This window comes from Alternaria postmessia (assembly GCF_024291825.1).
Source record: "Alternaria postmessia strain BMP 2775 chromosome Unknown scaffold_159, whole genome shotgun sequence".
Lineage (NCBI taxonomy): Eukaryota > Fungi > Ascomycota > Dothideomycetes > Pleosporales > Pleosporaceae > Alternaria > Alternaria postmessia.
This window is the reverse complement of record NW_026260232.1, coordinates 14,878-42,411: the sequence shown is the minus strand read 5'-3', so window position 1 is coordinate 42,411 and position 27,534 is coordinate 14,878. Positions and strand designations below refer to the sequence as shown.

Genomic DNA, 27,534 nt, shown 5'->3' with positions numbered 1-27,534 from the left:
GTTTAAGAGCTCTAAACTGAACTGACTGATAAGACGAGAGCTCTAAACTGACACTGAACTGACTGCCAAGCAATCAGTCAGTCAGTCAGTCTCATCAGTTTGGATTGATTGTTAGCAACTCTGGTTGAGATAGCCAGCCAAGTAAGGCCCGAAAGCTAGACCAGAACGAAGCGCTGTATCACTGGCCTCTGCGATTTCGTCGTAGGTGACAATATCGGTCGTGACGTTAGGACCCATGACGATCGGGACGTGTTTAGCACTCTCTTTTAGATCCTGAATTCGTTTGTATAATGCATTCGCGGAGATATTGGGGCGGAATAGGGCACAGAAGGGCCCAGCATCGATGCACTGCTTTGTGAATTCTTTTAAGCTTACTGATGCTGAGACAGATGGACCCGTCTCCCTAGTCTCTGGTCAGTTTGTGCCATTTTCATCGGTAGGAATACACGAACCATCCTTGCTGATATTCGAGCGGGTTGAGAACTCCGTCAAGCATCATTCTTTCGACCTTGTCTGGGAACATAGCAGCGAGAATCTGCCCGAGATATGTGCCGTACGATATCCCTAAGATTGGAAAGTCAGTACGTGGTAGCTCTACAGTTGGAAAATCCCTGCATCTTACCCCAGTACCGCAGCAGCCCAACTTCGCCTTCTAAAGTAAGGGCATCGACTATCTTCATAAAGTCTCTGGCAACGAACGCTGTGCTCATCACAGATCCAGCCACCCTTTCGTTCTGGAAGCAAAGTTGTGCGAACTGTTCGTTGTAAGACCAAGCAGCGCCCAATGCTGCGTCAGATGAATTAGTACTCGCGGGTGTTAGTAACCAGGCACGCGTTCGTTCCTCCGAATCTTTGTAGCAGTCGACGGACAACGTCTTTCCTGTGCCTCGCGGGTCAGGACCAATGATGTCATACTGTCCGCCCGTCATACTACGTACATGATATCGTTAGCAGATTCCTCTTTAGCATAACTCTGGGATGTATACACCGTAAGGGAAGACTTACGCGAGGACGTAACGAGCCTGGGAAGACAGCCAAGACATCGCATCCAACCCGGGCCCTCCCCAGTTCGTCAAGACGCTCCCTAACCTAGGCTCTTTCGTCGCATCAACTTTCAAGATATCGAGAATGAGCGTGTTGTTCTCCGATTGTGGCGAATTGTAGTCGAGGGGAACAGCCAGCGTTCCGTAAGAACCAGGTCTGCCCAAATCGTTGGATGCATCTGTCCAGTTGATAGCGACTGTCTGAGGATCACCAGAGCTCCTGATATGTTGAGGTGATGCGTACTGTGCCGTTGCTCCGATAGTCAGTGACGTGTAAAACGTAAGGACAATAATTCTTCGTGGAAAAATCATCATGCTTTCTCAAATTGTTCTTGTCTCTTGTTCTGCAATAGTCTTAAGTGTTGGCTGCTGAATTGTTGATTCTTAGATCGGGTTTCCATCTTGTCATATATATATAGCTCTCCGAGAGGTACTTGTCACTACCAGTAAAATATCCTTGCTAGGAGTATTTAGCCTTGCAGCTGCATTACGGAAAGAGGGCCTTAAGTTTCCACACTACCGGTCCGTGCCGAATCCAAGATTCCGCGACCGCCAGACATATTCTACAAAGATACAGGGAACATACACCCACAAGATTGTCGTCACAAGATCTGACGTCAGCGTCTGATCATAGTCGGCGTTATGTAGTATGAACAAAAGTGAATCGCAGATGTGACCGTTGTGATTGGTGTGTGCGGTTGGGGTACCACTGTATCACGCTACACTGGAGCAGGCAGTCAAATGGCCAAGCTGAGCCCCTAACGTCTTCGAATAACATAGCGCATCTATTGAGAGTGCCCGTCATTAATTTTAACCATTTTAGGAAACCAACAGGGCCAAGACTCACAACCACGAATCACGGAAGAGATCGCGTCGGATGATCAGATGCGACAAGTGATTATTGCTTTTGTCGTGCAGGTCAGTTTGCCTTACGGGCTTGCTGCCAGAACGAGTAAGCGTGCCTTTCCTTCGGCCTCTCGGTGATGCAAAGCACTTGCGGGTTTCTTGCTCAGAGAAACATTGCATAAGCAAACGAAAATCGAAAGGCTCACACTGTGCCAATATCACGGACAACTGATCATACAACAGTGAGGCTCTTTCATCGTTGGACCTACCACTCAAGGCGTGCATACACGAATTCTTTAGATTCTCCAGCTTACTATGATGTCCGCCTATTCAGAACAATCGCAATGAGTGCCAGAATCTACATATCAACGTAATAATATGCATAAGTCTGTTGCCGACAAGGGTGTTGGAAATAATGAGGTTGAGAGATTCAAAGTAGCGTGCGTTATGTATACTGATGCTTTTCTGGTAGAAACAGTATAGTCAACTGGCTCTTCGCTGTTGCTTAGAAAAAGTCTGCATATATGGATCCTATCGGCAAAACAGCTAGCAAGCACCTGCTGGCACAAGGATCGTAAATCTATAGACATGATTAGTTCTCCAATCTGGAAAAAGATATAAGGAGCACATACGGTTCGTCGAAACACTCATTCCAGCCAGGCCTCTTCCACCGCCAGTACCGCCTGAGTACCGCCCGCGCTTTCAAAGGGCTGCTAGTACCAAGAAGTCGAGCGTGTCCTTCTAGTTGTCGTTCAATCCACAGTCGAGTACGTTGTTGGTCGTGATACCCCGCTTCCACTCCAAGTACACATAACGGAAACATCGCAATTTTCTTCAGCTGTTTCAGATGTAGGGCAGCCTTCATATTTTCCAATAGATGCTTCGCGTGGTCAGTTCGCGTGCTGTTCATTTCAGTGCTAGCGGGAAGAGCCACAAGAGCCTGCAGTGACATGATGCAGTAAAGTGCTGTGGCAGATTGATAGATTGAACCAATCAGCTGCCAGTCATCTTGATTCTCACCGGCTTGCGCCCAATCTCCGGGGATAAAACCCTCGATACGAGCGAGGATGTTTTGTGCATTCAAGCTATGCTGGTACTGGTCTGCAAAGGACGAGAGGGCGACTTCCTGACGTAGTCGATTAATGCGAATGATGTCGATGAACAGCGTTACCGGACACAATGTGTAAGGAAAGACAAGGCTATACACCTTCTCCACTTCCTTGATGTGCTGCTCAAGCGGCTCCGTGATATTGAGTTGACGTGATACCGGACCAAGAGTGTTTGAAAAGGTTACAATGCTGCAGGCCATCAGCCACAACTCTCACGAAGGCTGGGCCATGCTGACATCACAAATACCACTAGCGCTGAGGTCAGATGAGGTGCTGCTCGTAGGAGAGATTGAAAACCACCACGTATATCTATCAATTGCTTCATACCGTCCGCATGAGACCTCCAGTCTCCATCTTTGGAGTCGTGTACCTGAGTGTGGCAGTTAGCACGTTTATATCTTCCGTACCGTCAGAGTCTACTCATTACCTCCATAGCCATAAACATGAGTATGCTAGTAATAGTGAGATCGCTGCTGCGAGTCTCCTTACGCGCTATGCTCTCATTAAGGGCACGGATGGCAAGGCCCCGGTAGTTGTAAATCTTCAGTCGCTTTTCTCCAATCACCATACCACTCGATCCCGGGGGTAACGAGTGCATATAATGATTTATACTTAAGCAGACAGTGGTATAGTGCACCGCAGGGGGCAAGACGTGCAATGCCCATACGGGAAAGCGGATTATCGCTGGGTTGGGTGCCAAGGCGTCAGTTTCCTTGATATATGGGTATATCCTGGTGTTAACTAGCGAGTTAAGTATGAACATACTGTCTGCGTGGGTACACGTACAGTAGTTGACAGCATGCACTACCTCGCATGTTTCATCCGACAAGAAGTCATACGAAGGTAGTTTGTTCGCCTGCATGACTCGAAGCAGTCGTTGTATCTTAGCGAGAGGATCCCGATTAGACTGCAACAATGCCGCAGCTTCCCAGTACTGGCCCCTTTCTACAACTTCCTTGATCTGATCTTGGTTGCCGATCCGCATGATACGTTCGCCCACTCCAGACGCAGCTGCAGCCTCGGTAGCCATCAGTGTGATGTGCTTCACCCGCTTCTCAACATCAAGATCATGCCACCATGCTGCTCTGTCTTCTTGCACCAACAAGCTTGCGAGATGACTCTCGTATATTTCGATAGCCTCTGAAGTGATCGAAGATCTTTCGAAAAGCGGGTATGCGAGGGTCAGGCACGGTTCTTGCGAGATTGACTCCGCTAGACCAGGCTCGCTAGGCTCACAAGGAGCAGCGACTGGCACGCTCGCGACGATTGCCGCGCTCGTTCCGGAGGTCCTTGGTCGGAAGATGAACTTCTTTGGTGGACTGTTCCTCTTCCTCGGCCGTAGAGACACTTTGCCCGGCTCTAACCACTGCAATGGCTTTTGTTCGTTATATCCGGGACACTCCTTGCCAGCCTTGGGACACTTCTTGCATAGCGGCAGGGTACGATCGCACACCAGGCGTCGTTTGAGACATTCCCAACATTGACGGTCTGCTATTCTTTCTCCACTTCCAGCTTCCTGCATGATGTGATTAACGCACAGAGGCTTCGTATGTTGCGCGATTTGGACTCAGAACGACACGATTGTGACCTGGCACCGGTCTGAACGGTCGATGCATGTTTCCCCGCATCCCGATTGTTCTTGGATTGCAATGTAAGCACTGACGTCGAGCTCAAGCGATGTCAGCAACCAAGTTCTTGGCCTCCATTCCACCCAAATTTGGACGAACTAGGTGGAAGCCATAGCTGCCGCATTTCCGATGCGGGAGTTGGTGGGATGACCCACCCGTGCCCATCGGCCTTGGCAGCCATCCGCGCCTCGTTTTCACCTTACAGTAAATGCTCGACATACAAGGTGTTTTTTGTCAAGAGGAATCCAGTTCTTTAATTCGTTGACCTACAGATCTCAAGAATGGGCGCATGAACTCCGACGGTGACTGGAGACAACGATCAGCAATTGTTCGGCTACCTCGCTGGTTGGTTGGACACGTTACTTACACAAGACTTATGACAGGTTTTCATCTGACAACGCAAAAAGGACTACATGACATGGGCGAGGATGGAACAGGACTTGTGAAACGTTGTTTCGCATGGAGCGCCTCTGTGCACAGACTATAGCAGATGGTCTAGAACTGTCGGTTAGTCCCAGTTGCAAATCTCCGTCGATCGATAAGCCACTCACAGCATGTGCAAAGGTGGGTCTCTAATGAGAACTATCTGCCATAGGCCCAGCTAACGTCCGTATCAATGTCTTCTGCGCATTCGGCATATCTCTATCTCCGGAAACATTGACCTTGTGAGAGGATGGAGGGAAGATAAAGTGGAAACGTAGGCATACTTGGTCAGAAACTTCGGCATACAGCCAATCATGCTCCGCCCTCTCCGTACTACAACATAGCGCGCGACGCAACCAACATCAGTCACCACAACATTCCGGACGGTTATAACATTTCCACTGACGATGCCATCGAGCGCAAATACTGAGGCCGATTTAGAAGAATTGCTTTCTCTCTCCAGACATGGGGCGCAACGCGAGTCCCGCAGCACCAAGATACGGAGCTTAACCGATGAGGATATAGCGCAAGTCATCAGTATTGGTACAAAGCGCGAGGTTACAAGAGAGGGATTAGAAAGGATACTGTTGGTCGTCCTCGATACAGCTGCGCAAGAAGGGGATATCGCGTCTGGTACACCGATTGATCGTGCAGGCGATGTCAAAGTACAGCTTGAGGAATGTACGGATGATTTTGACTCCATCGCGTGTGAAAATGCGCGTCCCGTGCTACTACTACTGGAAACTAATCTGATCGTGTAGTGAGCGTCGAAGAACTGCCATCGTCTGCGGGTTCATCACCAACAGCATCAGCGGCATCCGAGCACTGTATCAAACGTGATCCGGGTATTTGGGAGGCTTTCGATACCACGGTCAAGCGCGCGAGGAAAAACAAGGATGTATCTGCCAACTCTGACACACTTCAACAAGCTGAATCAGCTTGGTCTGTAAGTCTGACAGCACCTGGACATATCCTTTTCGGCCCTACTGTCCCAGAACATCTGCTCTACGTCGATCCTACCCCATGGCACCCAGAATTCCGAGAAAGCTGGGCTGGCATGAGTAAAGACCCAGATCATCCTGCGTTCTTTACAAAGGACGAGTTAGGATTTTATATCCCTAAGGAGATGCTATCGACACAAGAAACGAATGACGGGCTGGAGCCGCTTCCAAAAATGCCACTCGAGCTTTCCGTCCAGATCCGCCGTAAGATCGGTGCAGACTTCATACAAGGATGGAAGAGTATAGAGCGATACGGTGACATGATACTGTTTCAAACACGGAATTTTGGGACGAGCAGTCATTGTTTGAGCGACTTCACGATTAGACGAAAACGTGGACCGAGCACACGCGTGCAGTCTAAAGGAAACGTATGGAGCGCTTGCGACTTCTGCATCGATACTCGCCGTCTTTGTCTAAGGATGATCAAAGTGAACCACCAAGAAACAGAGAAGGTCGTCTTTCCTCTGCCACCTCAATTGCGCGTTGGCAGGCACTGGACAGAGATGGGGTTCTGGGTCCGTGATGCTACGGAATCGGCAGGTAGAAGAACGGCTACTGACACTTAATGAAATTCTCTTCACTACTTCGCGCATTCCGTTTGCTCTTCCCTCATGCACGTGCTTTCAACGGCGATTCTCTGGCGCCGCGCCTAACAGACACCGATAGTTGTTTCATTTGCTCCGCTTCTCATAAACAATCCACTGTCGCATCTACAACGCCCGCCATGTCGACGATCGATTCCTACCTCAAAGCCTTACTTGCGCTATCGGGCGGCGAGCAGCTCGTAAGCCCTCGCCGCGCTTTACTACAAAGCCTCAACGATGAGGACCTCGCAGGAATTGTAACGAAAGCTATAGGACGCGAGTTCGCACGAGGTGATCTAGAAGACATCGTCAAAGACCCAGCTTTAGTCTACAGTTATGATGCCGGCGAAGATTAAGCGACTTAGGTGAAGGTCGAAAAAGATCTTTCTCGGGAAACAACTCCGGCGTTAGGTAAGTTAGATCCATGTCGCATTCCAATAGTATACTGATTGTACCAAAGTTCGTTCTAGAGGAGCAGTATCTCTCACACCGCCAGCTCCTCGCTCGACAAGCCAGGCGTCTACATCGGGTGCGCAATCACAAATTGGCCACGCCTCCCACACTGTAGCAGTCTCGCTGCGATGTCAGACCGAGCAGGTTATAGCTAACAAGGTCGTTCCGCCTATCCAGTACGTTCGCTGGGACCAGGTGTCAGGCAAATACATCGACTTCTATTTTGGCTCCCACAATACTGCAGAGGAGACGTCTCTGGCAGAGAGATTTGATAGGGACTACCTATCCACTGAATGTCACATTCAAGAGTGGGGAAAACTGCTCAGGCTGCTGGAGAAGGGAGTTGCCAGTAGGTGCTGTGTAAGTGATACTGTCATTGGCGGGTCCAAGCATCACAGTTTGCGTGTGGGTTTTGCGACGGCATGCAATCGCTGCATCAAGACTAAGCGGCTTTGTGCGCGACTCAGCAGGATGGCACCTGGAGTTATCAAGCTTGCTCTCTACCCTTTGCCGTTGTCACTTTGGGACAAGGACGATGTGAACCCGCTTAGTCAGTGGGTCTGTTCATGAAGTGGTGTTGATAGATCAACGACGTTCTACCAAAGATATCAGCGCTGAGTCGCTCCAGGTGTCCTTTATTCTGAGGCATAATACATACATATGCAGGGTTATGTATCGATGCTCGCCCTCCAAGGCTAGCGCCATGCGCAACACCTCATAGCAATAATGGTTCCTTTTCCACTCTACTTACTTCCCGCAAAGCCACATCCGATCGCTGTATTCAAGATTCGCTTTTTGAATTGAGAGCTTGGTGACTTTCTCGTGAGTTGTCGAGAAGCCCTGTCCATATGCTCGCGTATGCTTAGTCACCGCTGGGAAGTGGTTACATAACGTCGACGCGAACTTTTAGCGAAACAAACAAGACCCCATACACGTACCACTGCATCCCGTACGCTCAACATACTCAACAAGGATGCCCATCACGCCTTCCCACCATCCACACAGCACCACCTAACAGTCCCCCAACAACGCAAACCCACTCCCCTCCAACCTCCCCTGCGCCCTCACCTCAGCCTTCTTCTTCTTCCTCTCCTGTTCCCTCGCCATCTTCTTCTTCTTCTTATTACTCACTCCATCCCCGCTCAGCACCTGCGCCCCGTTCGACCGATAAATCTCTTCGACCAACCCCTTCAACACATCATGCTGCGCCACCACCTTCTTCGCCTGCCCAGGCACACCAAGTACATCGGGTATGCAAGGGAAGTCGGCCATGTGAGTTGCCAGGCTGGATAGGGTAGTGTGTAATTTTGACTTTTCAGTCGAGTAGGTGGGTATCGTGGGGTGGAGAACCAGCCACACGCCTATAATCTGGGTCAACACGCGCAATGAATAAATAGCTGCGTGCATCCTGGCAGTCAGATGGACAAACGCCCAGCTGTTATCGAACTCGCCGTTGAGTACGCGCTGGACGAGAAGGATCGCAGGCGGCGTGTTGAGTTCTGCAAGGACGAAGCTGAGTCCGAATAACGGCCATAGAAGTGCTGGTTTGACAAAATCCGATTGCGCTGCTGCCCATTCTCTCAGGGTGCGCAGCTGGCGCTCTAGATCTGCTGCGGAAGTTGCAAGATCCGTGGAAGAGTAGGTAGAGATTTCTTGAACGCTAATACCTTGGGCTTTTCGCCGATACTCGTGTACGATCATGTTTGGCTTTCGAGCGAGGAGAGAGTATGCTATTGTACGAATATCTTGTCCCACGTTCCATGCGGACGCTTGGTTGGGGTCTTCAACCAGCAGAGGCATGTATACGAATGGAGATTCGAGTCCATTGAGGGCTTGGTGGACGTATTCTGATATCCGAACATCTGACATTGGTAGATTAGACGTCGCGCTGGGACTCGGAGCCTTTGCAACGTAGCGCCTGGCGAAATCGACATAAGGTGTCGAGCTCTGATCTATTGCCTGGGCTGTGTGAGCTAGGAGCTTTGAGCTGTCTTGTGGGCCATCAAGGAGAGCATATGCAAAGGGCACCAGGCTTTTGAGTTGTAGTTGCTTGCTAATCTCGTTGGGTGAATATGCTTTAATGCCCGTGGTCACATCAGCATCGTGGAGGAACACAATCAGTGTGTCGAAGCTGTAGTCGTACAAAACAAGATCCGTATCGCTCGTAAAGATGATAGATTTTGCATTCTCCTTTGCATGCAATGCGCACCAATCATCTGCTTCTCCAGGTACGGTCTTCGTCTTGGAAGAAAACGGCGAATCCAGCAACGCTTCTTGGAGTGCAGGTGCAAGAAAGGCGTACGATATCGAGCCTAAATATGTCGGAATAGGACATGAGACAGTAGCATAGTTATTGCGAAATTGCTGCACCCGTCTGTTGTTCGCTTCCGTCCTGGACAACCGCTCTGTGCGCTTTGATATGGGGAGGGCTCCGTCAAAGTAGATGGCAGACCTGAGAAGGTGCGATCAGCAGTGGACGGCAGGAACATCACATGGCACCTGCATAAGGTGCATTCAACGGTCAAGCACAAAGCAATGCCTTCACATAACGACTTTGCGATATGGAAGAGTTTGAGACCCCTGCGCTAATGGCGGTGAAGTGAAGAACATATGTGCGCACCTTATTGGCTTGCCGTGGTGGTTCCGTGCGAAAAGCAACTGTGGTCTACTCACACCTTGATGTCGCTCTTCTCCAACGAGGCCAGCCAGTGTATTGCTTCAGCAACGATGTCCGCATAAGACGGTATTCTGGACGCGCTAGCGGCCGAAGCGAGAGCCAATTTGTGAGCGTAGTAGGCGAGCGCAGGGCCGTCTACCACGGCTGAGTAGCCGTCCAGCTGCTCGGAGGAATAACGCGTCGCGTAGGGCTCGAGACGCCTAGCCAGTCTCTGGATACCCATTTTGTCTGCTGGTCGAGGTGGCGGATCCAAAGAAGGAGACTGGGACAAATGTTGAGAAGATGGACAATGTTCTCGTCGCAACGGGAAGGAAATGTAGTATGCACACAGCCAGGATACCCCAGCAAAGCGTCTGGGGCGAAGCGAGGCGGGGACTGGTCAGCAAGAGGTGTTGTGCAGCGTCTCGCCCTCAATTGCAGGATTAGCGCATGGGCGCAGCGACTGTTGGGACATTGACGAGGGAAAAACTTGAGATGATAGCCAGCGTGGCGTTGTTCTTTCCCGTTGATGAGCTAGCGCCGGCGTCATCCCGCGTGGTGGGGGAAGCTGGGCCCCTCAGCAGCTCAAAAGTTGCCCTGCTGCCACCTTTCTAAACTCTGCAATTGCTTCAATCTCCCTCCAAATCAGCTTCCAGCACATACACAGTCAACATGAGCGTCCGAACCGTCGAATTGAAGCCATTCCAGGACCAGAAGCCCGGAACGTAAGTGCAATGTCCCCGGACGAGCTTGGGAGGGCGCATGGAGCTATGGCGTCGAGGCATGATAGCTGACTTGGATTGCTGCAGTTCTGGTCTCCGCAAGAAGGTCAAGGTCTTCCAGCAGGAGCACTACTCAGAGTCGTTTGTTGCCAGCATCCTCCAGTCCATCCCTGAGGGCGCCGACGGCGCCTTCCTCGTCGTCGGTGGTGATGGCCGTTACTGGAACCCCGAGGTCACCCAGACCATCGCCAAGATGAGCGCTGCCTACGGCGTCAAGAAGCTCTTGATCGGCCAGAATGGAATCATGAGCACACCTGCCGCCAGTCACATCATCCGGATACGAAAGGCGACCGGTGGCATCCTCCTCACTGCCAGCCACAACCCTGGTGGTAAGTTCTCCCAGACGCATCGACTCGTTCCCCTCACCTGACGCATCTAGGCCCCGATGAGGACTTTGGCATGAAGTACAACCTTGCCAACGGTGCCCCAGCTCCCGAGAGCGTCACCAACAAGATCTACGAAACCTCCAAAACCCTCTCGTCGTACAAGATCGCCGACATCCCCGACATCGACTTGAGCACAATTGGCACACAAAAGTATGGAAGCCTCGAGGTTGAGATCGTCCACTCAACAGAGGATTACCTGAAGATGCTCAAGGACATCTTCGACTTTGACCTCATCAAGTCGTTCCTCAAGCAGCACTCGGACTTCAAGGTCCTCTTCGACGGCCTGAGCGGTGTCACCGGCTCATACGGTGTGGACATCTTCGAGAAGGAGCTCGGCATCCCCAACAGCACACAAAACTGCGTCCCCAAGCCAGACTTTGGCGGCCACCACCCAGACCCCAACCTTGTCTACGCCAAGTCGCTGGTCGACGCTGTTGACAAGAACGGGATCCACTTTGGTGCTGCCAGCGACGGTGATGGTGACCGAAACATGATCTACGGCGCAAACTCGTTCGTCTCGCCTGGTGACAGCTTGGCCATCATCGCACACCACGCCGAGCTTATCCCGTACTTCAAGAAGCAGGGCATCTATGGTCTCGCCCGCAGCATGCCGACCTCTGGCGCGATTGACCTGGTTGCAAAGAAGAAGGGCGTCGAGTGCTACGAGGTGCCTACGGGCTGGAAATTCTTCTGCGGTCTCTTCGACTCTGACAAGATGAACATCTGCGGTGAGGAGAGTTTCGGCACAGGCAGCAACCACATCCGTGAGAAGGACGGTCTGTGGGCTGTCGTTGCCTGGTTGAACATCCTGGCCGGTGTTGGACAGCAGACGGGTACCACACCCAGCATTGCCTCGATCCAAAAGGACTTTTGGAAGACATATGGCCGCACATTCTTCACTCGTTACGACTATGAGGGCTGCGAGACTGAGGGCGCAAACAAGGTCACCAGCCACATGAAGGAGCTCATCACCACCAAGAAGGACGAGTTCATCGGCTCCACCGTCGCTGGCCGCAAGGTTGTCGAGGCAGACGACTTTTCCTACACCGACCTGGACGGTAGCGTCAGCAAGAACCAGGGTATCTTTGTCAAGTTTGACGATGGAAGCCGTATCGTTGTTCGTCTGTCTGGCACAGGTAGCAGCGGCGCCACCATTCGTCTCTATATTGAGAAGCACACTAGCGACGAGTCTACATACGACATGGACGCTCAGGATTACCTCAAGGACAACGTCAAGCTTGCGACTGACCTCCTGAAGCTCCAAGAGTACGTTGGCCGCACCGAGCCCGATGTCAAGACGTAAGCGCGTTTGTTAGAGTGGAGATGTAATTAGCATGATTAGACGACTTGTACACGAGAATACCAGTAAAAACAGATTTGTTTTGGTCGACAAAACGGTAGTAATGATGATAAGTCGCGTGGCAATATGTCATGATCCCCTAATGTGTTTGCGCGTGTGGCTTAGCAGCACTAGCTCGGCGACGTCATTTCCCAATCTAAACATGCCTCCGTCTCCACCCCATAACAATACCGTTCCCCACCCAAGTTACCTAGATCTCGACAACCCCCCGCCTTTCACACATCCCTACACACGCGCATAGACTCCCGTGAGAGGTTTCCTTGGCTTTTCAAACTCACCACCTCTAATTTTACATCGCCATCATGGCTGAGAAAGAAGGCTCCGCTGTGCCACCCCAGGCAAAGGGCTCTTGGTCGAGCTTCCTCAAGGTATGTAGCTATGCGCTGTACAGAATGGCGGTCGACTAACATGCACATAGTCCATCGCATCCTTCAATGGCGACCTCTCCACCATGACGGCGCCTGCCTTTATCCTCTCGACAAAATCTCTTACCGAGTTCTCGTCATACTGGACCGAACACCCCTCCGTCTTCGTCGCACCTGCAGCCGAGAAGGACCCTGCCAAACGGGCCATGCTAGTGCTGAAGTGGTTCCTGAGCACATTGAAGCAGCAGTATGCGAGTCGGTCAGAGAAGCTGGGCAGCGAGAAGAAGCCGCTCAACCCTTTCCTGGGAGAGCTTTTCTTGGGCAAGTGGGAGGACCAGGCAGGCACAACCCAGCTTGTCAGTGAGCAAGTCAGGTACGCGCATCCAAGACAAGGCGTAAACTACGGGAATGCTAATGCAATGCGCGCAGTCATCACCCACCCGTCACGGCTTACTCTATCTGGAACGACCAACACGGCGTCCGCCTAGAGGGTTACAACGCGCAAAAGGCGTCGTTTAAGACGACCATCAATGTCAAGGTAAACACACCCTGACAGTATTGGCAGTATAATACTAACACGTTACCTCCACAGCAAATCGGCCACGCAATGCTGCACCTAGACGCCTACAATGAAAGCTACCTCATTACCCTCCCTGCGCTCCACATCGAAGGCCTCATCACAGGCTCACCCTACGTCGAGCTCAACAGCAGCACTTACATTCAGTCGTCTACCGGATACACCGCGCGCATCGATTACAGCGGCAAGGGCTGGGTCTCTGGAAAGAAGAACAGCTTCACCGCCGTCCTATACCCAGAGGGCAAAGAGAAGGAGGCCATCTACAAAGCCGATGGCCAGTGGACCGACTCTTTCCAAATCAAGGATGCCAAGACCAAAGCCGTCGTCGACACTTTTGACCACAAGGCTGTGAAAACGACGCCCCTGACCGTCGCAGACATTGAGCAGCAAGACGACTTTGAAACCCGGCGCGCATGGAAAAAAGTCAGCGACGCGATTAACAAGGGTAATATGGACTTGACGTCGTCGGAAAAAACTATCATTGAGACGCGCCAGCGCGAGATGCGTCAGCAAGAAAAGGATGCAGGCAAGGAGTGGGAGCGCAAGTTCTTCTCGCGCGCGCCGCAGTACCCCTTGTTTGAACAACTGGCCAAGAAGATTGGCGAGGGCATCAATGATGGCCAGACTAATGGTGTTTGGAGTTTTGATAAGCAGAAGGCGGATGCCGCCAAGTCGCCATTCCACCCGGATGTTGTGCCCCCGATTTATGAGAGAAAGTAAAGAGTATAAGCTGGCCGTGGAAAGTCGTTTTACTTGGCCGCAAATGAGTAGTGGGAGTGTGAACGGGGCTGTGATGAGACTGGGAAATGAAAGCTCTAGTGTAATGGTACTGATGGAGGAAAATGGCGACTTACAAGAAACGAAGTTATGTTGGCTTGACGACTGAAAACGTGGAATGGCATGGAAAGCGGGGGCTGCTTATGCCAAATGTATGGACTGTCGGCATTAGGGTGTTTTCCATTTGGAGTCTAACTATCCCTACGCTCGTCTTCTGGTTCTACAATAGTCATACACTCCTTTTCCATTTTTGCTAATAACATACAACTTGATCTTACAATCGGCTTGTGCGCAAAACCGAGATTGCTTTTTCTCTCTCTCCCTCTACTTATGAAGCATCTTTGGAATCAGTCCTCTTATCGTTGCCATGACGCTGCCAGCATTGTCGGAAGACCTCCATCTAAAAGGCGTGATAATCGTGTTTTGTCAGTTGATGATTTCTCTTCTTCTTTACACTCGCAAAAAGATTCGGCTTCTTCTCGGGCTTTTGAACGAACCGAGAGCCTAGAAGCAGCGCAGAAGCAATGTGTGGTTTTTAACCACTGGGAACAATAAACAACAAAGACGAAATAAAACTCACCTCCTGCTTGCACGCTCGCCAGTCTTTCTTGTCGTAGTAGCAGTCTGTCAGTTTTGCATTCTCGTCTGCGCAGCCGGTGCTGAAGATACGCTTGTCCCTGTGTTTGTTGGTCTTGGGTTAGCTCAATTGGTTTACAGCAGCAACAAAGTTGCAGTTCTTCGCTCCTCCGACCCGGATCTCCGCATTGTGCAAGACTAAAGGTTCAAAGTAACGCACCAGTCATCGGGTTCATCGTCAATTACCAACTGCGCTGCTGCCGCGCGCGCCTTGTCTTCGTTGGACATATCTCAAGAGGGGTTGGGAGAATTGACGAGTATTGTGTAAGTGTGTGTGTGTGTGTGCAAAAGCGCAAAAGAGTCGGAAACTTGCGCAGGGTCTTTTGAACAGAGCGAGAGAGAGTTACTTTGAGCACGATCGGCACAATCTCGGTCCGCGCGCCTCGCTCATCGGTTCTTCAGCGTCACCATTCAAAATCGCGAATATCGTTATTAATCACGACATCATCATGGCAACCAAGCGGATGAACATCTTGGTGTACTCTGGTATGCGGCCATTTATAGCGTAGTCGCAAATCCCACAGTCCACCCCCACTAATCCGCACCCCTCCCCTTTAGGCAACGGAAGTACCACCGAATCTGTCCGCCACTGCCTGTACACCCTGCGCCGTCTGCTCTCACCTTCTTACGCTGTCATACCTGTGACTGGCGATACTCTGATCAAAGAACCCTGGTTCAGCACCTGCGCTCTTCTCGTCTTTCCTGGCGGCGCTGACCTGGGTTATTGCCGTACACTCAATGGTGAGGGGAATCGAAGGATCAGCCGGTATGTAAATGCCGGGGGTTCGTATCTAGGTTTCTGTGCAGGCGGGTACTACGGAAGTGCGAGATGTGAGTTTGAGCTTGATGATCCCAAGATGGCTGTTGAGGGGGAGAGGGAGTTGGCCTTCTTCCCCGGTGTGTGTAGGGGACTGGCTTTTGAGGGGTTCAGGTATGCGAGTGAGGCTGGGGCGAGGGCTGCTGAGATAAAGATTGAGAAGGAGGCGTTTGAGAATGTTGATGAGGGTGTGGCGGAGACGTTCAAGAGCTATTATAATGGTGGGGGTGTGTTTGTTGATGCGAAGAAGCTCGAGAGTAGGGGTGTGCAGATCCTAGCGAGCTATACCGAGGATCTGCACGTCGAATCTGGAGAAGGTCAAGCGGCTGTTGTCTATCGTAAGGTGGGTGAGGGTCATGCTGTGGTTACTGGGCCACATCCAGAGTAAGCTCAGATTCGACATTCAGAACACCTTCGCTCGCTAAGACTGTATAGATTCGCACCGCAAAACCTCAGCAAGATCCCCAGTCTGCCATCTTACGCGACCATTATCAATGATATCGCTGCCACGGACGCAACACGACTTGCCTTTATGCGCTTGATCCTCGGAAAACTTGGTTTGCAGGTCAACGAACAGGAACAAGCGGTACCGTCCCTATCCCGCCTGCATCTCACCGCTCATAGCTTGGCAGACGTCTCTGACCTCGTTGCTACATGGAGCGAAATCATTACTGTGATGGACGGCGATGAGTATATCAAGGGCGAGAACGACGTGTTTCGGATTGAGAAAGAGGGAACGGCGTGGAGCGTAAAGGAGCTGAAGAGGGCTGTCAGTGCCATGTCGGAGAAATTGCCTACACTAGCGTCAGTGACGAACAGTAGCGAGAAGAGTGTTGGAGAGCAAGGCCAAGAGAAGGAAGATGACAGCAAGAAAAAGAGGGCCAAGACACCAGAAGAGGAGATTTACGACTGCATCGAGTACACAGCCAACACCTCGCCAGACGAGATCGTCGACTACGCCAAAATCGTCAAGGTCATCATACCCCACGAGAAAGCCCTTCCATCGGCTCAAGAGACACCATTCCACCATGATGCCTTTTACGCAAACCTCCATCACTATCACACCAAGCTCCGCAACCCGGACGCTTCTTTTGGAAAACACCTCATGTATGGTGAAGTCGTAACATCGACCAACACTCTTCTCGAAAAGAACCCGTCTTTGCTGCGAAATCTGCCCAATGGCTTCACAATAACAGCAACGACACAAATTGCAGGTCGTGGTCGCGGAAACAATGTCTGGATCGCACCGCCTGGCGCATTAATGTTTAGCACTGTGTTGCATCATTCTTTCGCACTAAGTCAAAGTGCACCGGTAGTGTTTATCCAGTATCTCGCTGCTCTGGCCATTGTGCAAGGCATCAAGAACTATGCGCCCGGGTACGAGAAAATCCCTATAAAGCTCAAGTGGCCAAACGACATCTACGCGCAACTCCCCGGCTCGAGTGCAAATCCCATCGTCAAGATAGGAGGCATTCTGGTGAATAGCAGTTATTCCGGTTCCACGTACGATGTCGTACCAGGTATCGGATTGAATTTGAGTAATGCGCTGCCGACGACGACTTTGAATCAGCTTGCCAAGGGCATGAATCCGCCGCTCAAGGACTTTACGCCAGAGAAGCTGCTGGCGAGTATCTTGGCGCACTTTGAGACACTGTACTCGACGTTCTGCCAGGAAGGATTCAACCGCGACATGGAGTCGTACTACTATGAGAACTGGCTGCATACTGATCAGCTTGTGACGCTTGAGGATCAACAGGGGGTGCAGAGTGGGTGTAAAGCGAGGATAAAGGGTATTACGAGGGATTGGGGTTTACTCCTTGCCGAAGAGGTGCGAGAGATTGATGGGCGAGGAACGGGCAAGATTATTCAGATTCAGAGTGATGGGAATAGTTTTGACTTCTTCAGGGGGTTGGTCAGGCGCAAGGTTTAGTGTTGGACGTGTATGGAATGGCGCTGTGGAAGCTCCTCACAATGGTTAGGCTATGCGTAAAACTCGGAAGGCAGTTTGAGAACATCCGCAAATACTCCACTCAGCATGATATCGTTCTCACATATGCAGCTGCATATAGTGAAGCCAAGTGTTTGGGAACACGCTTCTACTGCGATACAATACAGTGTAACTCACCAGCGTTGTGCCTGCGTCTTATCACCAGCACGTCAATCGAATCAATATCGTTCTCATTACCTTGTCGAAATCTTCTCCTACAGAAAACCAAGTCCTATCACAGTCTCGAAGTCGTCTCTTTCAAGCTCACAGTGTGTGGTCGGTATGTCCAAATCATGCTCTTTACAAAGCTCCTCCAAAGCTTATCGCGCGGCATTCGTCTTCCTCTTCCTCAACATCTCTTTACTCTCTTCTCTGTATACTTCGACACCTTGACATCGTTGAGCAGATCCATAGTGGTTATCCCTTTTACGACCACTTTCTCCAGCTCTTCCCAGTCGAGGCCATCGATGAGCCTCATGAGCACATAAGCGAGCGATCCCTGACCCGAGATAACGAGCAATGCTTCTAAATAAGAGCCTGTCATTGTATGGATGTCAACAAACGCTGACGAACCGCGTGATGAACGAAGCAGCCACGGCAGGGTAGCTTCAACGAACAACAAAAGCCTTTGCATTCGCCTTATCATCTTGAGCACCTTTCACAGCCGCACATATAATCACAACATTCATCGTCAGGTAAATATTGATACGCCGTCTCGCGCAGAGTACCATTATCAGATAACCTACTTTCCATCTCCCATCTCTTCCTAAGCCGAGGATAGCATTCTAATCCAATGCTTTCTAGCGCGCGAACGAGGCTTCGGAAGCAAGACTTCCTCCTTCTTGTGGCGACGATTTGTATACAGAGTTCGATAGTAGAACATGTTGACACAAAAGAAACTTATGATACATGCGCGGATTCACATTCTATGGTTCGACCAGCTTAGTATCCCAGCCACTAAACTTGATCTGACCTTCGATAGTGTAGATGTCGTGGATGCCAGCAGGCTCATCGAAGTCGATGTCTTTTGTTTTCGGTACACCTCTGTCCTCGAGTTTCTTCACGGGGTCGAACTTGGTGTTCAGCAAACACTCTGGCGATTTGTTTTTCCCTTTATCGCCTTGGTTGTTGCATGGAAGGTATTTCGACTCCCTTCCAGCTTTCCAATGCTTCTCACGTGCTAATCTCTTTAGGAGAGAGTCGTGCAAAAGCGCCCCCTCGGGAATGTCTCGTCCCGATGCCAAATTCAACGGCCATGCGGTATAGACCCACCCAAACGCATTCTTCGCTGCGTTCCATTGCAGTTCCCAACGATGAAAGGGCAGGATTTCTATTTCGATATTGTTAGTCACAGGTCATCTTGGAGTGTGCGCGTGTACTTACCCATGAATTTCCAAAGCATGACCTTGAAGAAAGAGGAACCGCCTCCTACCGTAAGTGTATCATGCATGGGGCTTTCGTACGCTTGATTGATCTTCTTGAAGAAGCTCTTCTTAAATCCATCTTTCTTGGGGTTCCATTTGATGGCCGACTTATCGTCAACTGCTCCTAGCTGCTCCAATTCGCGGATCATCCAAGCCAAAGGCACATCGCTCATCTGATAGGGATCTTGGCTCCGATCAGAGGGCTTACCGTTCTTGTCGGATGTGAAGTATCTTTGCCACCAGCTAGGTTCTTTGGGTTGTGGAGCAGGCCAACCCCCACCAACGTCACCGTGGTTTCCGGGGAACCAAACTTCCTTGATGACTTCGTTTAACGCTTTAGCATCCTTAACGTCTTGATGCATCAAAGCTGCTTTGAATTTGACGCGATGCTCGTCAACAGCGACTGCATGGCGAACGTGATGGGCGGTTCCGAGGACGGAGACAGCTTTGGGGACCTTGCCAAAGGGGCTGTCTAGAACTGCGACACTACTAACGCAGTCAAAGAGTCCCAAGAAGTGTACTTTGATACGCTGATTCTTAATGCCTTCTAAACGGCAGAACGTCGATGTGAAAGCTTCAAGCTTATGTCTCTTGAGCTGTTGCTCATCGGGTTCGTCATCCTGGTGAAGAAGAGGCTGACGTTCCTCGCTGGTGGGTGCTGCTTTCTTCGACCCCGTATCCTTTGGAGGATCCTCTTGCTTCTGCTGAGCATCGGGTAGCAGTCCTTTCTCGTACTGCTGGTACAGATCATATGCGAATGGAACCATCTCCTCATTGCCTTCAGAGAGCAGGCCGAGTCCATGAATCATGCGTGCAAGAAAGCGAGCAGTAAAAGCACCTCTCGAGAAGCCGAACATGTAGATCTTGTCGCCTTCTTTGTAATATCGCATGATAAAGCGATAGCCCGCGATGACATGGGCATCAAAGGTGGTGGCATAACCACTGTCAATGGTTTTCGAGATCTTTGATTTGATGTTGCCAATGAAACTTTTGTTGATTGGTCCTCCATCAGCACTGTATGTTCCAATGCCGGCTTCGAAGTTGAACACTCGGTTAGATTCTTACTACCGAGGGTTTGCCAGTTACTTACGTTGATAGTAGTGGTACTGCATAGGGTCTTTTCTGTCGAACTTGTCGTACAGTTTAACTATGTTGGTATCCGAAGTGTTCCCGTTGAACACATTTCCAGTGCCATCGAAACAGAGAATAAGCTTCCTGGGAGTATGCGTGCAATCTTTATCTGCCTCGTCAACAGAGTGAGACATGGTGGTTGGTGACGCAGTAGCGGAAAAGTAGCAGGGTGGGATTGAAAGAACGAAACGCTGAAGTCCCGAAGCACACGATTACCAGGAACGGTACCAGAATTATTAGAGAATTGGGACTTAAGACGAGAGGCGTTCGATCATCTATTGGGTGCAATAAGAAAAAGAAATGCGGAGAGGTAGGGATAGATATATTGCAGAGCGGTGTGCCAGCATGGAATGTAGGGGCTATCTGCACACCCACATTTGGTAGCACTGCTGGGAGAACGAAGAACCAGAAGGGCTTCGGACAACGGCCGCTACGATTGCGCCTCCACGTTCTGGACTGCGTTCTTGGGATAGCTGAGGGTTCACGAACCCACAGCTGACTTGGTGTGTTACCCCATCAGGCGGCATAGAAAGGCTAATTGTCCCAATCCAGTGCTAGGACAGCGGACACTATTGATGCGATAACTGTAAAGGGTCTTGGTAGCAAATGCAGTTCAGCCCCAGAGCTGAGCACCAGACTGTGGCTGGCGGAAATGCCGCGCTTGTGGCTGGCTGAGATCGTAAGTACCGCCTTGGCCGTACCTTATTCGGCGGGCCTGCCGTGGTTGGCGCATTTTGGTGCAGACACAGCGAGATTGGGACGCCATTTGCAGGAGCACATTGTTGCAAGGAGTGATTCAGCTCAGCTGTGCGTTGGTCCGTCGGACAGGACGATGAATGAACCATTGCTTTGTTCGCTTAGATAAAGTGGGCTGAGGCCCGTCGCGCACCCCGCCTTAATTAGCGCAGTCCAGTCTGGACCTCGGAAGTAAAGGACACCCAAACTCTCCTAAACACCGAATCCGCAAGGACCATCGTTACAATTTTGCTCTTCGATACATCTGCTTCCTAGCTACCTATCCTTTGAGCCGGTAAGGTACAGTCACGGATACCTCCTCATAAATGCCTACTACCACCCGAGGTTTGGCTGCGCGACAAAGTCATACACAAAAACCTGCTCGAGCAACGGATCTGTTTCATTCTTCTCTGGCATCAGCTCCACCCATGTGAGATAAGGAATAGAATACCCACCTTCAGTGTATCATGTCCAGGATCAAGGTCAAATTTCTGTCTCGATGCTTCGTCCTAGTCACCGTCAGGATTCGTACTCCATCTCCACCGTTCCGTCACCCTCACATCCCCCACTATGCCATCCAATCGCATGGCCACTCCACCCTACGTTCCACACTGCACACCCCGATTTCTACATACCTTAAACTTAACAACGAAACCCAAGTCCCAGATGCTCTCCCGCTTCACATTCGTCAAATTCAACGGCGTATTCAACGGTCTCCCTCCTACAGGTGCTTCGACCAGCAGTTCAGGATGCTCGGCGTAAAGTGCGAGAAAGGCGGATGCGCGGTCACCTTTTTGCTCTGCGGTGACGTTCGGGTGGAAGCGGAAAGTCGCTATGCGCGTTACTGGGGCGTAGGCTGTGGAGCCTGGTGTGGATGATGCTGCCGGGGGTTGATTTGAGGTGGCCATGTTAGTGCAAATGGTTGGGTGAAGGTTTAGGAGGACCGTGAGGAGAGAGAAAGAAAGACGCATGGCCAAGTCAGGCAGCAAGATCTATCCGGCTTACTTCGCTGCAAGGTACTGTAGGAGAGGGTTGAAGTATGCATGTAGTGGTGATGCTGACCGCGTATTCGTGCGCCAACGTGACGCGCATGCGGAATTCGAAGAACACGGGCGGAGAGCCGAGATCAACCCGAGCCACATCACGCAATGGACATGATGCGCGACTTTAACAACGAAGTCATTGCTTCGAACATACTATTCGCAACTGGATATGAATTGGCGCCTGGGCATCCAACGGATGCAGATCCAAGCAAGGTTATAGTGCAAGCTGGCAGAAACAGAAAGAACTAAATGAACAACTAACCATGCATCCCACTAAATGTCTAGGTGGACAACAACCTCGACGCGTCTCACATGCTCCATGGCCGTGCCATTGAACCACCGTCTCGTCTATCGTAGCAATTAGTTGCTGTTGTGGTGCTGGTGTACGACAAAAGCCCTTTGAGCTTCCAGCCATCTTAACCGCCGGCTGTAGAGTGTTTTCGAGCAACATTCATACACCTGCACCACGATACGACCCACATAGACATATAGTCTAGAGGCCATAACGTTCCAGCGCAGTCCTCCGGTCGGGCCCATTACCACCGCGCTTCGTCACGTTACCTCTCGTCTCACGCTGCCTTTCAACCGTTGCCTTAGACACAATCTTCTTCTTTCGGCCACTTTCATATCCTTCCTTCTCATAATCATCCTCTTCCTCTTCCTCAGAATCTTCTTTGCGGCCGCGCTTTGATCCAGGGTCAAGTACTGGAGATAGCAAAAGAACGTTTTTCGCAGTTGGTCTTGGCGCCTGTCGTTCTTTGGTTGCAGTAGTTGCGGATGCGGGTGTAGGCTTGGCAGCCAATCTCGCAGAGCGGCGAGGGTTGATTTCCACAGCGGCGTCCTTCTTTGGAGCCTTGAGCGCCCGCTTCTGGCGTCTTACCATCGATGAAGTGGGCGGCTGGAGATCTTTTGGGTCGATAGTTCGAGTGATGGTGTGGCCCCAGGACTGGGTCAAGACTTCCTGAGATTGGCTAAAGAAGGTAGAGTCAGGTGTGTCCTGTAGCGCTTGTTCGGCTGCTACGGAAGACGGAAACATGGAGACGCTTGAAGACTGGCTTGAGTTCAAGGTGCTGGAAATAACAGTAGCAGTGGTGTCCTTCGTGATCGTGATGGCAGCAACCGGAGAAGGAGTCGAGGCGTGCTTGAAATCAGGGTAGGTTTCGCTGACGTCAATGGTATTGTCCGCCTGGGTTTGGAACGTCGTCTCGTCCTTGGTATCGGCGAAGATAAGCTCAGGACTTTTCACCACTGTCTCCACCGAAACTGATGCATCTTTAGGCTGATGCTCAGCTTCATCGGCCAACTCAAGATTCTTCTTCGAGATCTTGAGGGCAGGAACGACATCATGAGCTCGATTCCGATCCAGGTTCCTGCTATCGAAGGCGGGGAAATCATTCTTGGTGTTGAATACGGGCTCGTCCTTGACAAGGGCATCCGCACGCTCCTTCATCTCCACTGGCTTGCTATATGCAGATTGATCCACATTGGGAAGCATTTGTGAGAAAGCCGGGGCGGTATTCGGAAAATAGAAAGACGAATTTGTGTCTTCCGGGGGGTGTTCAAAGGTGTGTCTCTTGGAAGGCGGCCGATTAGTGAGGCAGGCGCTGATCTTAATCTTCTTTGGCGCTCTCGCTCTTGCGGCCCCCAGAAGCTTGTGTTTTAATGCAATGTCGAGACCGGATATGAACGACTCTTGCGTGTCACGCGGGCCAATTAGGTGATTATGCAAAACGGCTGAAGTTGCGCGACCCAACGTTATGTTGTCCCGCTTCCGTGATTGCTAAAGCTTTGTATTCGTCTGCGTCTTCGTTGTTAGTTGCACCATCTAAAGGTATGAACTCGCCGTCCATACGAGACTCGTGAACGTCACTTGAACCGGCGAATCGTCCAAGGCGGACATGTCGAACGACTTTAGAGTTCTGATGAAGCTCCGATGTGTGCTTTGAGGTTTTGGTCCGTTTTACTATCCGATATGGGCCTTGTGCCTTGATATTTCGAAGGCGGGCGCTTTGCGCCATGTTGATTGCGCGATCAGGGTCATTGCGGTCGTGTGGTATTAGGGTCGGCTCTAGCTTGGCCATCAAGCAGTCTCCAAGTCTGTCGATGCATCGGGAAGATAGCATAAGGCGTTCGTTCTTGAGAATGTTGGTAATATCGTCCAAGAGTGCCAGGCGGTCTTTCTTGAGGACGTATACTGCGCACGATTAGTAAGATAGAAGACTGGAGTGGGAGCAGGCGTGTATGGGCTTACCCGTGACAGGATGCATTTTGCGAAGAGGCATATCGGTCGAAGAAATATGGCGGTGATGCCGAGATCAATGCACTTGGGTGAGAGTGTCGAGTCGATCGCGTCGATGTTGATTAGTATAGAAAATGGGGACGTAAAATCTGTCGGGATTGATACAGTTTTCAGGCGCGTATTGGCAGATCTGGATCGTAAGATAGTGCATTGATAGCGGTGACTAGAATTTGCGTTTAAGTGGGAAGGATACGTCGGGTAAGAATGTCTTGGGCACTTTCCCGATCTAGTCTGGTGACGTAATGAGTATGGCGTGAAGGAAGTATAGGTAGTGCTCTGTTAGACTGTGTCTTCACGATGCGAAGACAGTGCGCGAGAACATTGCGCAGTGCAACACTTCGACGATAGCAAAATCCGAAGGGACAATTGGTAGATCCATCGGTCAAAAGGTCATGACTGGGCTTTGTCGCAAGTGATGCTAGTCTTCGCAGTCCATGTATAGCCGGCCACTTCGACTTAGCAACACGCAGGACGAGGTTCAAACTGGTATTGAACTAGCTTTGAACGGTCCAGTTCGCCTATCTCTTGATCCTACTTCCGCAACTCTGTCCATCTGCCGAACGTCATGACAAAGTTGTAGCATCACAGCGAAAAGTCTGTGACAGAACTAGGATCCGTTCCATAGATTGTCCATCACAACAACTTGAAGGGATCTTCTTAACATGCATCGATTTGTATCCCGGAATATATTGTCCTACACTACGATACTCTAGATACATCCTCTCATAGCCATGTCGTCCAGAGTGAGACTTGTTCCTGATTACGATGATCGCGACCAAGGCATTCTCCTCCCGATAGGGTAGCTCTATTCACTGCCAATGCAACTTCATCTGAGACACTACGATTCTTAGTGTTGATTTTCTAGGGACATCTACCAGGCGTCGTAGTACTTACCAGGGGGCATACCAGGTGGTTTAGCATGAACTGAATCGTCCCGCCCGGGTTCCAAACCAATATGAAACCCTTCGTTCTAGTCAGTCACTTATGTTCTTGTCATTCTCCATTGCAGGAGCTTGACGTACCAGCCATTTCAAAAGTCTGGGGGGAATCCTCATCCCCAATATACTGGCTCGGTCGCACCTGGTTTCGATTGGCGATCCAGTAAAGAGGCAACGGCCCATAGAGCGGCGGCTCGACAAAGAAACGACCAAAGTGCAGGGGTTCAGGTCCGCCAAGCCTACGCAAGTAGCCATCGCGGAGCTCGAAGATGGCGGCGTTCGCACGGTCACCGATGCTGGCCGGAATTTTTGTGTATTCATCCATTTCGCCACTCATGCGGGGATTAGCTACGAATTGGCCATCGAGTTCGATGAGGAAGGGACGGGGCAGGTTGGCCATTGTGGTCTTGTAGAAATTTTGATTGAATTGATGGTAAGGAGCAGCGAGAAGATGTTTGAGTTGTTGCTCGCTTTTCGAGTTTGTCTCTCTCTCTTTATACACTTTCCTTTGATCATCAAGCTCAGGTAGCTCCATCACCTTGGATACAACCAACGCATTGCGTCTTGCTCGTCGCAGCGGGCAAGGCGTTCATTGGCAGCGTGAGACTGGAGTGCATCAAAAGCAACAAGCATCGTCGTATCAAATTGTTATTTCGGCGAGTGAAGGTCTCCGCGTACTATCGCATGCTTTTTGGAGAACGCGACCCGTGATCCATATCTCTGACCGCTTTACCGAACAGGTCTTCATGTGACTGACCTATGTTATCGTGGATCAAACCTAGCCTCCTGTTTTTGTTAAAGCAAAAGGTATCTTCTCGTTTCATGTTGGTATACCGAAACATAAGTCCTGTCATCTCTAGTCGGTAGAAGTACATCAGGCGCGAAAAATAGAACGCAGCGAGTGTTCTTGCTCTCTCATCTAGCGGCTTACGAAAATAACATGCATTACGTGTCTTACAGATGCTGCAAAGAGATTCTTGCATCAGGATGTCCGTTGAAACGCTGTGCCAGCGGTATGCATGAGTATTGAGAATTGTCTTTGGGTGTGCTGGAGGCTTACTTGGTATTGCCGAATCGGGAAAATGGGCTGGAAAAAGAAACCATCTCTGCAGTAATCAAGGCGAAAAGGTGGGGAAATCAGCGCACCACTTGACTTTCGCAGCAGACAAACCTCGCAACACCGGCCTTTCAAGATGTACAGTCCAGTTGGGGTAGCCTCGTAAATCGCTTGCAACGGCAAGTACAGCTCCAGGATGATCCAGTCAAACGTACTAACATGGTTGGCAAGCGAGCGGCCCACGCAAGCGAGCGGCCCACCCTACTAACTTTCTGCGCCTGTTTAAGCGCACACTACAGCCACGTTAAGAGATAATATATACAAATTTGTATAGTAGATTAAGCAGTATCTTAAATATCCTTCTTGCATGTACGTAAGTTGTAGCCAGTCTCCCTGCACCTCGTGCAGCGCGCCAGAGCCTAGCGGCTGAGTCCTGATCGCGCACCTCCTTAACGCTCTTCACGAGAAATCTGCTGCTCAACCTTACGTTAAGCAAGTATATCCTCTCCCTCTCCCTTTGTTAAGGTCCCTCGCTTTTGTATACGCTTTTTCTTGCGTTGTTTACGCGCTGACGCTGCCTCGTTAGCTCGCTCAAGACTAGTAATCCGATCGCGCATCAGCTCAGCAGGGAGCATTATAACCTTAGCCCCTTTCTTAAGCTAGTTAATTGCCTTAATAATTAAAGCTAGTAATAAGCTCTTATGCTGTCGCACGCGATTACGTATTAAAGTTGATTAAGCCTTAAGCTCACGTACGTTACTCGGCGTACGAGCCTCCCAGGGAGCCTCTGCGAGAGCAGCTGGAGTAGGCGTACGCAGCTGCACGTCTAGCTTTGATAGGACAGCGTCTGGCTAGAGAGGAACAAGGCCTGCGCCTCAAAAAGCTGAGCAGATATTAGATAGCGTAAAAGCTCGATCAAACGCTGCCTTAAACGCTGGCAGAAACTCGAGCTTAGTGATGTGGTTGATGTGGTGGCGGATCAGGCTCTCTACTTCACGACTGTACGCGCGCTTCAGTGGCGAGAAGCAGCCAACATCAAGAGGTTGCAGCAGGTGAGATAAGTAAGGTGGCATACAGAGCGTATAGATGTTGTTCTCCTTGCAGAGCTCTTGAAACGCAAGAGAGTAGTGGCTCTCATGGCCGTCAAGGACGAGCAGGCGACGCGCACCAATAACGCGAGTCTTCGTGTAAGCGTTAAAGTGCTTTAGCCATTCAACTCCTAGCTCGTTGTTCGTCCAGCCGTTGTCGCTAACTGCGATCGCCTAGTCGCGTGGGATCTCTGCCTCCTCGTACCAGGCAGATAGGTGATACTGGCCAGCAAAGATAAGGAACGGCGGGACTAACCAGCCAGCAGCGTTGATCGCAGCGATCGCTGTCACCCACTCGCGGTTGCCTGGCTGGATACTCTTTAGCTTGCCTCTCCTCTCTAATCCTGTTACGACAAGCTGAGTCGTGATCTTGCCCATCATAAAGCCAG

At 50.7% G+C, this 27,534-nt stretch overlaps 11 protein-coding genes across 11 annotated transcripts; 4 read left to right on the top strand and 7 right to left on the bottom strand.

Moving 5' to 3' along the window:
* Window positions 1-2,435: 2,435 nt before the first annotated feature.
* J4E82_011027 (uncharacterized protein) lies at window positions 2,436-4,520 on the bottom strand (the record flags this gene model as incomplete). Its single annotated transcript, XM_051737237.1, has 6 exons — window positions 2,436-2,469; window positions 2,522-3,187; window positions 3,235-3,253; window positions 3,326-3,368; window positions 3,426-3,739; window positions 3,785-4,520. The coding sequence occupies 6 exons, from the start codon at window positions 4,518-4,520 to the stop codon at window positions 2,436-2,438; spliced, it is 1,812 nt and encodes a 603-aa protein (XP_051583016.1).
* A 936-nt stretch (window positions 4,521-5,456) lies between these two features.
* J4E82_011026 (uncharacterized protein) lies at window positions 5,457-6,616 on the top strand (the record flags this gene model as incomplete). Its single annotated transcript, XM_051737236.1, has 2 exons — window positions 5,457-5,730; window positions 5,811-6,616. The coding sequence occupies 2 exons, from the start codon at window positions 5,457-5,459 to the stop codon at window positions 6,614-6,616; spliced, it is 1,080 nt and encodes a 359-aa protein (XP_051583015.1).
* A 1,482-nt stretch (window positions 6,617-8,098) lies between these two features.
* On the bottom strand, window positions 8,099-9,987 carry J4E82_011025 (uncharacterized protein; the record flags this gene model as incomplete). The annotated part of the gene is made up of 2 exons (XM_051737235.1): window positions 8,099-9,539; window positions 9,761-9,987. The coding sequence occupies 2 exons, from the start codon at window positions 9,985-9,987 to the stop codon at window positions 8,099-8,101; spliced, it is 1,668 nt and encodes a 555-aa protein (XP_051583014.1).
* Window positions 9,988-10,415: 428 nt separating this feature from the next.
* J4E82_011024 (uncharacterized protein) lies at window positions 10,416-12,214 on the top strand (the record flags this gene model as incomplete). The annotated part of the gene is made up of 3 exons (XM_051737234.1): window positions 10,416-10,468; window positions 10,553-10,854; window positions 10,905-12,214. The coding sequence occupies 3 exons, from the start codon at window positions 10,416-10,418 to the stop codon at window positions 12,212-12,214; spliced, it is 1,665 nt and encodes a 554-aa protein (XP_051583013.1).
* A 359-nt stretch (window positions 12,215-12,573) lies between these two features.
* Window positions 12,574-13,933, top strand: J4E82_011023 (uncharacterized protein; the record flags this gene model as incomplete). The annotated part of the gene is made up of 4 exons (XM_051737233.1): window positions 12,574-12,639; window positions 12,690-13,009; window positions 13,066-13,174; window positions 13,229-13,933. The coding sequence occupies 4 exons, from the start codon at window positions 12,574-12,576 to the stop codon at window positions 13,931-13,933; spliced, it is 1,200 nt and encodes a 399-aa protein (XP_051583012.1).
* Window positions 13,934-14,318: 385 nt separating this feature from the next.
* On the bottom strand, window positions 14,319-14,854 carry J4E82_011022 (uncharacterized protein; the record flags this gene model as incomplete). Its single annotated transcript, XM_051737232.1, has 3 exons — window positions 14,319-14,390; window positions 14,571-14,667; window positions 14,787-14,854. 3 exons carry the CDS (start codon window positions 14,852-14,854, stop codon window positions 14,319-14,321), a joined length of 237 nt encoding a protein of 78 aa, XP_051583011.1.
* Window positions 14,855-15,075: 221 nt separating this feature from the next.
* J4E82_011021 (uncharacterized protein) lies at window positions 15,076-17,373 on the top strand (the record flags this gene model as incomplete). The annotated part of the gene is made up of 3 exons (XM_051737231.1): window positions 15,076-15,112; window positions 15,185-15,827; window positions 15,879-17,373. The coding sequence occupies 3 exons, from the start codon at window positions 15,076-15,078 to the stop codon at window positions 17,371-17,373; spliced, it is 2,175 nt and encodes a 724-aa protein (XP_051583010.1).
* A 983-nt stretch (window positions 17,374-18,356) lies between these two features.
* On the bottom strand, window positions 18,357-20,119 carry J4E82_011020 (uncharacterized protein; the record flags this gene model as incomplete). Its single annotated transcript, XM_051737230.1, has 3 exons — window positions 18,357-18,760; window positions 18,814-19,887; window positions 19,945-20,119. 3 exons carry the CDS (start codon window positions 20,117-20,119, stop codon window positions 18,357-18,359), a joined length of 1,653 nt encoding a protein of 550 aa, XP_051583009.1.
* Window positions 20,120-21,053: 934 nt separating this feature from the next.
* J4E82_011019 (uncharacterized protein) lies at window positions 21,054-21,628 on the bottom strand (the record flags this gene model as incomplete). Its single annotated transcript, XM_051737229.1, has 3 exons — window positions 21,054-21,125; window positions 21,176-21,229; window positions 21,356-21,628. 3 exons carry the CDS (start codon window positions 21,626-21,628, stop codon window positions 21,054-21,056), a joined length of 399 nt encoding a protein of 132 aa, XP_051583008.1.
* Window positions 21,629-22,256: 628 nt separating this feature from the next.
* On the bottom strand, window positions 22,257-23,258 carry J4E82_011018 (uncharacterized protein; the record flags this gene model as incomplete). The annotated part of the gene is made up of 1 exon (XM_051737228.1): window positions 22,257-23,258. One exon carries the CDS (start codon window positions 23,256-23,258, stop codon window positions 22,257-22,259), a length of 1,002 nt encoding a protein of 333 aa, XP_051583007.1.
* Window positions 23,259-23,484: 226 nt separating this feature from the next.
* On the bottom strand, window positions 23,485-25,400 carry J4E82_011017 (uncharacterized protein; the record flags this gene model as incomplete). The annotated part of the gene is made up of 2 exons (XM_051737227.1): window positions 23,485-23,957; window positions 25,085-25,400. 2 exons carry the CDS (start codon window positions 25,398-25,400, stop codon window positions 23,485-23,487), a joined length of 789 nt encoding a protein of 262 aa, XP_051583006.1.
* Between the last annotated feature and the right edge of the window lie 2,134 nt (window positions 25,401-27,534).